The 11,291-nt window shown below is 44.7% G+C and overlaps 1 protein-coding gene across 1 annotated transcript; it reads left to right on the top strand.

The window, feature by feature from the left end:
- Positions 1-490: 490 nt before the first annotated feature.
- Positions 491-7,539, top strand: skida1 (SKI/DACH domain containing 1). The gene has a single exon (XM_008307551.3). The coding sequence runs from the start codon at positions 4,439-4,441 to the stop codon at positions 6,881-6,883; it is 2,445 nt and encodes an 814-aa protein (XP_008305773.1). The 5' UTR covers positions 491-4,438; the 3' UTR covers positions 6,884-7,539.
- Positions 7,540-11,291: the final 3,752 nt, after the last annotated feature.

The following is an 11,291-nucleotide window of genomic DNA, read 5'->3' as shown; positions in this document are numbered from 1 at the left end:
AGAAACTACCCAAAATCATTTATGTGAATATGTACCTTTGCACATTTGTTATATTTCACAGCTATTACACTAAGATTAAAAGATACTTTATTTTTTCAGTTTTGATTAATGGACAAAGGTTTATTTTCTCAAAACAGTCGACAGCCTTAATTTAACAGCATAACAATTACATCAATAGTTGAATTGTGATATTCTTTGGGCAACCCACAAATTAATAACTAAGCCAGCCACTCCTGGGTTGTGACTCATACACACAACAGAAACAGAAACACACAAGGTGAGAGAAGTAGAAAAGCTAAAATCAGAGACCGTTTTTTTAAAAAAAAATCATAAAATTCACTACAACACAATTGTTAATTGTTGAAAATGTGTATCAGTAATTGTAGTTGTCGACTATTCAATGCAATACTGTTGTGTGTGTGCGTGTGTGTTTGTGTGTGTACTCACCAAAGCCAATTTATCGTCTATTCAGCTTTAGCTGTCAGTTAACAAAAAAAAAACAATCAGTTAAATATTCTCGGGCAGCTGTTAAAACATTTTTAGTCTTTAAATATTTAGACGATTTTTTTCATTATTTCATCGTATTTTCTTTTAAGACAAGTAACATGAAAGTTCGTCTGGCTGCTTCTTAAAAAACTACAATGCCACTGATTAAGGACGGCTGTGTGTCCCTAAACGTCTACTTTTGGTGTACACAAGCAATTGGTGAAAAAAATGTCAAATTTATTAGCACTGTAAGCTGATTAATCGATAGTCTATAGCCAATTCAACGTGACGTGTTCAAAACCTCATAATGGCCAGAAATATGTTTTGTTGTTGCCCATAAACCAAATATATTTGGATTACTGCCACAGACAAAACAAAAAACAAAACAAAAAAAACCAAGCGAGAACACATTTATTTGCATTTTTGTCATTAGGCTTGTCAAACACAATTAATCGATTATTCATTGCAGCCTACGCGTTAACCCTCGCTACAAACTCCAGCCAGGTTGTGATTCAGGCGCACTGCATGTCCGTCATGTCAGGACTTGCTCGTCACCTCCAACACCGTGGGACACCCACCAGGCTATTACTGAAAACCTTCCCCCGGCTTGAGGTCTTTACCTCGGCGACTTCAAGTCGTTCTTTACCTCCTCCTCCTACTCTTTCCCCCCGGATTCGACCAACAATTCATCCATGCAGGCAGGAAAGGAAAGGGGAAATAAGTGCCCTGTGGCATCTGGCGCATATCCAAAATCTGCATGACAAAAGAGCTCCTAATCTTAATTGGAAATTACCAAGAGGATGTAAATGCGTACGGTTATTTTAATTCATGAATTATGACGTGATGTGGTCGTTGTCCTGAGTTTTCTAACGTCAGTCTGGGCAATAATTCAGAATACTTGTATTATTATTATTATTATTATTATTATTATTATTTATTTATTATTTTATAATCTCCCAACGTGAATTTACATTTATTTCCAACATACATGGTCAGAGTCAAAAAACAATGTAGCGACTAAGTATAAAAATAAAACCCAGATTCCCGCGGGGTTGTGACATGCACTGGTCAGGAGGACGAAGCAAGCCTCCACTGTCTGCTCCTCCCCTGCAGCGCTGCTAGCACAACGACTGTGGGAGTCATTCCCGGAGGGATCGTGTGGACCTGGGTATACTGGGCCCCACCGCAGCACGTGTTAAAAGCTGCTGACGCACAGAAACAGCACGTACATTTACAGAGCGAGTTTGTGCCACAGACAGCGCCAGAGGAGCCCGACACTCGGGTCTTCTGTGCGAGAAGGAGGTCAAACGACCTAGATGTACGGATGGACTGCAGACAACGAGCAGGAGTGAATGGACAGTGTCAACAATCCACAAGCTCCACCAACTAACAGCAGCATGGTATGGAGTCTTTGTGCGTCTCTACGACTTTAAACCACCGCCATTAAACCCAAACACGCAACATGACCTAGTCTAAGAGAGCCTTGGAATATAGCAACAATCAGCGGGTTCAGAAATGAACGAGGGGCTCTGGAGGAAACGCCCTTTAAATATCTGCAAATGCCCTTATAATTCTCATGGCATTAGCGGTTAAAGCCTCTGTGAAATACACGGTTGACTCTTGCAAAGCCCAAGTGGCCACGCAGCACACAACAGAATAAAGATGATACTATTTCATACCAGACAATCACCGGTGTTGGTTAAATCATCAATGAAAAAAGAAGTGGCTCCAAAAATAATTTAGAGGATATGTTAACCTTATCTGGTCTAATTTAACGTTAGTAACGTTGAACTTCTATATGTGTGTGTGTGTGTGTTCTAGTCACAGGGGATTCACGTGTTTTATAGAAAAAACGTGTTCTTTCTCGATTTAAAATAAAACGTGTCTCAGGGGCGAAACACAATAGCCAGTTTAAACAAGGCTTCTCTGTGTCTATTGGTAATTCACACAATTATCCTATATTATTTACTACACACTCACGTTATCTGGACAGCGTTATGGGTGGTGGCGGCTTGTGTTTCCATTGCTTTCTATAGGGTATGTGTGTACGTCTCTCTCTCTCTGTGTGTGTGTGTGTGTGTGTGTGTGAGAGAGAGAGAGAGAGAGAGTTCCGCGTGTTTCAGTGTGAGGAGCGTGCGTGTTCGGTGTTCCTTTGCATGCTGGTTTGAGTGTGTCTCTGTGTGTGTGGGTGTTGGTGCGCTCTCGTGTAAAGGCACATGATACGTGTGTGTGTGTGTGTGTGTGTGTGTAGACAATCTACTCTAAGCAGAAAAAAGACCATTGTCATAAAAATAGCGAATAAAGTGACGTCATGTTCAGTAACTTCCCGCTACGGCTCCCGTTCCTACTTTTTACTGCATGTCGTAAATATAAATAGTCTCAAGATATTCCTGGAGATTTCCAAACGGCTTGACTATTGTAATAAGATTATTTATTATTTTCTAAATTTTCCCTGTATGCGTTGCTTTAGAATATTAGAAAGAGAATCTCTTTTTTTTTAAATTTCCTGGCGTTGTTTTTTTTTAAATCCTTGTGGGAAAAGCAACTGCGATTTTGTCTTACTCACTTTAAATATATACTGTATGTGTAAATAAAAACAAATGTCTTCCTGCAAATGTTAGTTTATTTTTAAATAAATGAGGAATGAACATTTAAGCTATGCAGCATGGATAGCGCGTTTAAATATATTTTTGCACACAAAGAAAGAAGGGGGGAATTCGTGCATAAAATATTATAAAGGAATGAAAAAGTTGCCGGTGAATTTACTCTGGTGTAACCAGACAAATGAAGACAGACCTACACACATATATATAGTGTGTAAGTAGGTCAGTCTATAGGCAGCCCAACGATAAAGAATACATATGGAGGAAAAGCTGCATGGAGCCAACAAAAGCAGAGGAGTCTAGCATTGGTCGAAGCTGCAGCCTGTATGTGGAAAAACGGCAATCCACGAGTGTGAAAGGGGAAATTTTTCTCTGTCACACCCACAGACACACACACACACATCGAACCTTCTACTCCAACCAGTAGAACGCATTTATATATGCAACATGTCCCATAGAGCATGACTACATGCATGCTGATGTGAATAGAATGGAAAAATGCACTTTAGCCGTGTGTCAGTCTGCAGACTCAGGGGTTTCCCCCTACTGAAAAAAAAAAACCCACAATCACCAACGTGGACCTTATAGAGCTATACGTGAAGAGTGGGTTGGATAACTATTGTCATGATTGGGCATTTATGTGCAGGTTTGTGTGTGTAAGTGGGGCTGGAGGGGTATCCATTTTTTATTGCATCACCTGTCAGCGCTGTCCAATGGGCGTCTACACTGAGGGCATTAATTGATGAAGGTGTCTCCAGACAGGCGCACCTCCCTCCTCTCTGTCATTTTATTTGTGGCTCAGGCAGCAGCAGCCAGATCAGCTGCTGCATTTTAGCTCTTATTCTGATTCTTTCTCTCTCTCTCTCTCTCTCTCTCTCCCTCCACCCTCACTACACTCCCTCTCCCTCCCTCTCTCTCTCTCTCTTCTCTCTCTATTTTATTCCTCTGTCTGAGGCAGTGGTGTGTACACCTACCCCTCGTCCTGCTGCCGACCAGAAGGGAGTGGAGCCGGCACAAGCAGGTAGTAGCAGCAGCAGCAGCAGCAGCAGTCCCGGCTTGCTGGACGCATCCGCCGCATTCCTCCACCGCCACCACTAATTTCAGCACCATGCCGGGCAAAAGACGAGCGGTGGATGCTGTGAGCTCTGTCAGCGTATGAGGCTCTTTTTAAACTCCACATGTCAAAGTTTACATTCTCATGACGCAGCGGCAGCAGCTTTGCGAAAGGATGCACGGATGGATTAAAGGTATGAGCAGAGTGTCTTGATCTCTGTGCCATGTGCAGGTAAATCCATACCACGCTGGAGTGTGACTCTATGGATTAATACATTGGACTGGATCTACAAAAGATGGGGGACTTGGAGTGTGGTTTTGAGGAGATGGAAGGAGTGAGGTTAGGATACCTGCTCATCCAGGGCAAGCAGATGTTTGCTTTGTCTCAGGTTTTCACCGACCTGCTCAAGAACATCCCCCGGACCACGGTGCACAAGCGCATGGATCACCTGAAGGTGAAAAAGCACCACTGCGACCTGGAGGAGCTGAGAAAGCTCAAAGCAATAAACTCCATCGCCTTCCACGCAGCCAAATGCACCCTCATATCAAGGGAGGACGTGGAGGCTCTGTACTTCTCCTGCAAGACGGAGCGTGTGTTAAAGTCCAACAAAAGGAAAGCGAAGGCGATTGTGTGTTCCTCTCGGGGGACGATGGACGCGAACGGGGGGCTCCTCCGTGCCGACTGTGCCGAGCTGTGGGGGAAAAAAGTTTGGTTTAGTTTGCGCGCTGTCCCGGAGACTCTGGCACTTCACAGCAAGACCGACTCCAAACTACCTCAATTTTATCAAAAAACGCACGCACGAGATTACTGTTCAGCGACCAAGTCCGCTCACAGACACTTTAAAAACTATGAAACAACCAAATTCACAGGGAGCCGCTTCACTCTGAGCCAAAAGCAGGCGTTTTTGCGCAGCCGGCAGCCCGTGGTGCTGCAGTCCGCCATGGCTTCTCAGCCCCGGCTCTCAGACCTGCTCCACAAAAGGAAGAGGAGGCGCGAGGCAGCCGGAAGCAAGGAGAGCAGGCACGCGCATCACCACGTCCCGCCGGTGCTGCTGGTACAACCCAAAACACCGCGGTCTCACGAGACTCCGTTAAGTGCTTTCAACCTGGGTCAGGACTTATATCTGGACCCCAGACCTCACCATCACCACCACAGCCACCAGCATCCACACCACCACCCTCACCAACACCAACACCCCCTCCACCACCAGGAGCATGATTTCCCTGAGAGCTACAGCAGTGACACCGAATCCAGCACCTACTCCTACCCGGACTCGGACTTTGGGTCCGGCTGCTCCACCAGCAGCAACTCCGGCAGCTCAGAGGAGGAAGAGGACGAAGATGACACTCAGACAGATAGTTCAGATGTCAGTTCGGAGGAGGAGGAAGAGGAAGAGGAGGAGAGTTCATCTCAATCCGACTCCAGCTCGGTTTCGAGCCGGGTTTCGGTCCAGAGCATCCGGTTCAGGCGGGCCCGGGTCGGTTCTCTAGCCAAAAGTCTCCACACTAGTAAAGCACCTTTGGTCCTGGAGCCCACCTTTCACTACAACAACAACAGCCAGCACCAGGAAAAGCAGGACAGGACTATGTACCACGTTCCACAGACAGAGGACAGTGGACAGGACAAAAGACAGAAATGTGAATTTATTTACAGTGAGATTACAAAGGGCTTGGTGCCACACACATTTAACTCAGCTCATGTTGGCGAGAGCTTTTTTACTGAGTCCAAAAAGGAAAATGCGTGTGATGCAGAGCTAGGTAGGACTGACTCTGCTGTGGATCTGTTCTCCTATTCACTAGGACTCAACCGAAGCAAGGCCTTATTCCACGCCACGCGTAGGGCACCGGGGCATCCCACTAAAGCCCCCCCGGGACTGAGCGCACAGTGTGAGCAGGACAAAGACGCCAAACTGCCCAAGTGCTCTGATATAAATGAGGTGAAAGCCACCACCCTGAAACTGCCCAGTCCCGTGAAAAAAATCAAGACCGAGGTGGAGGAAGCCAGTGTGACCGCTGCCTCCCCTGCTGACAGCGTGGGCGCAGCCAGGACACCAACCTTTAACCTCCACAGTGTGAAAGTTAAAGTGGAGGAAAGCTGTGATGAATATGAATACCAGGCTAATAATGCAGTGAAATGTAAAGTGGACAAAGCAGAGAGCAGCCAGAATATCAAACCAGGGGAGTTTTTCACCAGCGGGATTAAAGCCACAGATAAGAGCCCTGATGTGGCCCCCAGATCCCCCATTGGCCCTCAGGAATGCACCCTACATGACGCTCCAGGTATGGAGGAGGGGGAACACAGGAACAGAAACTGCAGGGCAGCGGTGCTAGGGAATAGGAAACATAGAGTTTCAAGGACTCACACAAAACAAAACGTGCCCAGGGTCAATAAATCATCCACTTCTTCTTCTCTATCCTCCTCTTCATTATCATCATCTTCATCCTCCTTTACTCGCCCTGTTAGCTGTGAGGACGCGTCCACAGAGGATTTACCGAGCAGACGCAAACGCAGCACTAGCAGCGTTGCAGCAACGGTTGCAAAAATGCCTTTCAGTCTGTTGGCAAATTTTCCCTCCCCGCCGTCGCTGGTCGTCGGCAGCGACGGGGATCTGTGCCCCGCTTACTCCCTGAACTCGCACTGGGGCCCCGGGCCTCCCCCACCGTCCCACCCCGTGTGGAGGTGGCAGCCAGGCGTTCACGTCCTCCCTCCCCCACACACTCAGAGAACTAGGAAATACTGAGCTGTGGGGCTTTTTCGAAAGCAAAACAACAAAAGCCCCCACAGCGTCCATGCACCTCTAAACCCAGTCGTAGCTGCAGTCTTAACGCCAGCGCACCAAAATGCTCCAAACTTGTTTTTGTAATCGGCGTGTTTTTTTAAAAGTCTTTTTAACCCCCCACCCTTTTCTGGATATACATTCCGCTTTGTTTTGAAGTTTGATCGAGGAAAGCTGCAAGACTTCCCTCTATTTTGGAGCCTCGTGTGCGCAGGATCGTGAGACGCCGCTCGTGGATTTACGCTTAAAACTGGTGTAAACTAATGTCTTTTAGAGATAAGAATACGAATCCTAAGCAATACGTTAGGGTGTCAATGGTGCATTGTTGTGTTTACTTGTTTTTATTTTTATATCAACTATCCCCTTTACTCGACTGTTCGACCTGTTGGATTGTATGACGCCTTTGCTTTGTCTGAAACCAGAAAAAATTGGGTTAAAATAGATCATCTGAGCATTCATGGGATGATGGGACACATTTTTAAGAGATCTTGATCTGATCTCCAGCCTTTGTTATTTTTATTTTGTTTTTTTGTGTAGAATTTTCTGGTTTACAAATGTCCGTGCACATTACGCAGGCCCAGGCACAACACAGGCCTTATGTACAGACAATCAAACATAACTACATTTCTTAAAAAAGGCTCTGATTTTTACAAAGCAGGACTCAACTTCTCAACACAACTTCAAACATTGGTGCCAGGGGTTTTAGTTGGTTAGAGCACACACATCTAGTGAGTTAAAAAAAAGGTAAAACAGCCACTATTATTTTTGTCCGAGGTTCTTAGGGAATTTCTGGGGGGCGCGGGGGGGGTTGTGTGTGAATCAGGAGTCACTGTAGGGAGGAAAACAACACCAAAAGCAGCGTGAAACACCTTCCAGCAACACTGGCCATTAGAAACAATGCGACAAAGCACAAGTGATTCGCTTAAAAGCATTGCACTTTGATACCAATGGGGGTCTTGTTTGAGCTTTAGTGTTTCTGAATGGCCTGGGGAAGAGATATTGATAGAATAAAAAGAAAAGGATGGGTTTTTAAGTTGAATGTGGACAAAGGGGTCGAAGTACGTACTTTCCCGATTTTTATCATTATGGATTTTGATGGCTAGTTAAGGTTTTTTTAGGGGGGGGGTCCCTTTACTGATTTCGGTGGAGCCAGTGTTTTTATTGCTGTGCTTTTTCCCCCAGCTGGAGTCAATTGTCTTGATCTGAGCTGGAAAGGTCATTTATTTTTATTACTTGCTGTGACACCCAAAATACACGTAAATTAAGTTGCTTTTAAAATAGTTTGCTTTCCCTCTTTCGTGGAAAAAATGAATGTATTACAACATTGTTTTTGCTCCTCCGACGTGGATCTCAGCTCTGTGCGTCCACGTGGGCCACAAAATTGGGTTGCGTGGAAAAAACAAATTTGAATTGTGTGGGTCAGATATGGTTACCGGTTGCCTTTTTACGCACTTCTTGGTCATCCACTAGCAGACAAGCTCACGTGGCTTTGTGCTCTCACTCCAGTGTGCATACTGGCTGGGATCTGAATGGTGATACAGATACAAAATCGTGTCCACGGGAATATTAGATTCCCCAAATGAACGTGTGGATGCTTTTAATAGCAGTGTGATAATTGGCAGCCTTCCCTGCCGTCGACAAAGGAGAGGCCCTCAGCTTATATGGTGACCCAGATCACAACAAACCCAAAACCCGTGAATGATGTCAGCCTCCAGAGAAGCCCAGTAAAGGCAGCTCTCATTCAGAGGATTGAGAAACTCTTCTGGAAGGGTCGATGTATAAAAATGTGACAGGGAGAGTGAGATTACAGGGAAATGTTCTCCAAATCAACGTGGCGAAAATTGTTACGTGATGCCAGTTTCACCACGGGCTTTGATGTCGTTATTGTTTCTATTGTTGTTATTGCTGTCATTTCTTTATCCCAGGCTGAAGAGGCAACGACTCAAACTTGAACTTACGGCTGTTCTCAGCCTGTAAACGGGCTATTTCTGCAGCTCCGACACGAGCTGCTGCGTGAACAGGCTGTAGCAGTTAAAGACAGAGGAGGGGGAGGAGGATGGGAGGTCAATAAAGGGGGAGGAAGGTGTGTGACGGGGATTCGCTGTGTTGCAAGAGCGAAGCTTTCAACCTTTAATCCACATGTCAAAAGCGCAGACTGCACGGCAGAGGAGAAACGAGAGGAACATAGGCATGTGTGCGCGAAGATGTGCGGGGTTTCCCTTCTTGGAGACACACACACACACACACACACACACACACGAATACACACACAGTCCTGATGCACCAGTCCATTCTCACAATGCATCCCCCTCTCCCCCCGACGCGCATAGATGCTGGTAATGGCCTGTTGGAAGCGCCCTTCTACCGTTAGAACAAACAGCTCTCTGACAGTGACGTTATCAATGTAAAACAATTGCAACGTGCGGTAGATATACAGGCTTCACGGACCTCCTCCTCCTCGTCGTGCTCCTTTCCTCTCCCCCTTCACTGTACCCTGCTCTGCCTCCTCCCTCCTCATTCACTCATTTACTTCGCTTTCTTTGATAACAATACTTGAGGTCAGGTTTTTGACATGGATTTTGAAGTCACTGGTTTATTTTGTTTGTTTTTTTAAATATATATATGAGACTGAATATTTATTTTTGTGAATTCTCGTTTTTTTCTTGTATACTGATTTTTTTTTCTTTGGGTTGTGAACATGCATATATATTATATATAGTAACAGCTGCACTCGAAATGGAAACTTGAACGGTGAATTTCTGAAGCACTTTCCCTTTCTTTTGTTGGAATTTTGTTTTTCTATCTAAGAAGCATTCATTAAACGCGAGTGAGTGTAAATCCTAGACTCCTACTCCTTCATTTACGCCTACTTGTTGTGTTTTCTATAATAAGGGTACGATATAAAGTGTAAAGTTATATTCGACATTACGTCACCGGGTTCTCCTCCCTTTTTAACCCATATCTATTTTGGCGACACGTGTTTTTCATCTTACTGTTATCTCAAAACGTTTTATTTAGGAGCTGAACTACTCTCAATAGAACAAATGATTGTAATCAATATTATTTAAATATCTATGGCCACCAATAATCTATCAACACAGAAAAGTACACTAACAATGAGTAGAAAGGAGAAAAAATGTAACGAGAATGATTGCGGAACAAGATTCGGAACGTACTGCCTCACCGGTCAAGAAAAAAATGAAAGAAAGTTAAAAAAAAAATCTAATTTTTGAAAAACTCTAAAGTAAGTTATATGTAATAATACAGGTTGTTTTTCATAGGGAGAAAATAGTTTCAGCTTTGAAAAGAAAATGCACTAATGGGTTTTTGTAGACATACAAAAGTATAATCGAGTATAATCGTAATGTGGGCAGTTTAACGACCGTAGACGATAACTTGTGGTAAATACAAGGGCCATACAGACAAAAGATGAGCACATGTGTGTAATTCCATGGAGGAATTCCCTTCCCCGGTGCACATGAAGGCTGTGTGACGGAAGCAGTGGTAGACCTGAGGAGCCTGCAGTAATAACAAGAGGCAAACCGCAGACATTTACGCATGCAGCAGTTTTCTAACCGCTGCACACGAGATGGTGCAGAAATGCTTGACGGCTTTTACATGCATGAAGCAGAGAGAAGCCTCGGCTAAGCTGTGCTAAACAACAGTGGAGTCCAGCAGGGACAAGGACTGGGAGTCAACAGACAACCAGATTCATCTGAGAGGCAATGTTGGAGAATAAAGCCCGGCCTGGCGTGTTGTTATTACCAATCGGATGATAAAATAATTACACGAAAAAATACATGAAACAATATTTAAACAAGAAAAGCTCCAGACCACATCACAGAGACATTAAGGATGGTGTCCCAGACAAAAAACAAACAAACTTTACTGCGTTATCCTTCTGGAAACAGTAAAAATGTTACATTTTTTCTAAGTACAAAATGTATGGAAGTTACTTCTTTGAAAAAAAAAAGAAGTATTTTTTGAAGCCCTTGGCGACACGACTGTCAGCCACAGTATATTGTGCTAAGTGAAAACCTTTTAGAAGTTACATGAGAAAAGCTTTGACCAGACTTGCTTTTACGCATATCCTCCCAGCCTTAACCTGATGGTTCCCTGATTATTGAGGCTGCACTGGTACAAGGTCCAGGCCTGAGCCCCCCAGGACAAAAATCCAGCTTCGATATCTGACTGTCTGGTCTCAGCACGACGGCCCCTACACTGCTGCTGCTGCTGCTGGAGCCTGAAGGGGCCAAACTGGGAGCAGAGACAAGCCATGTTAGTGCTGCTGGCGTTTCAGGGTTAAATTCCAGTGCGGATTGGAAACCAGTAGACTGTAACTTCCATATAGAATAACAATAGAAAGGATGCG

The sequence above is a fragment of the Cynoglossus semilaevis genome, chromosome 3 (genome assembly GCF_000523025.1).
Source record: "Cynoglossus semilaevis isolate Cse_v1.0 chromosome 3, Cse_v1.0, whole genome shotgun sequence".
Lineage (NCBI taxonomy): Eukaryota > Metazoa > Chordata > Actinopteri > Pleuronectiformes > Cynoglossidae > Cynoglossus > Cynoglossus semilaevis.
Note: the sequence above shows the minus strand (reverse complement) of the source record. Positions and strands in the feature narration are given on the sequence as shown.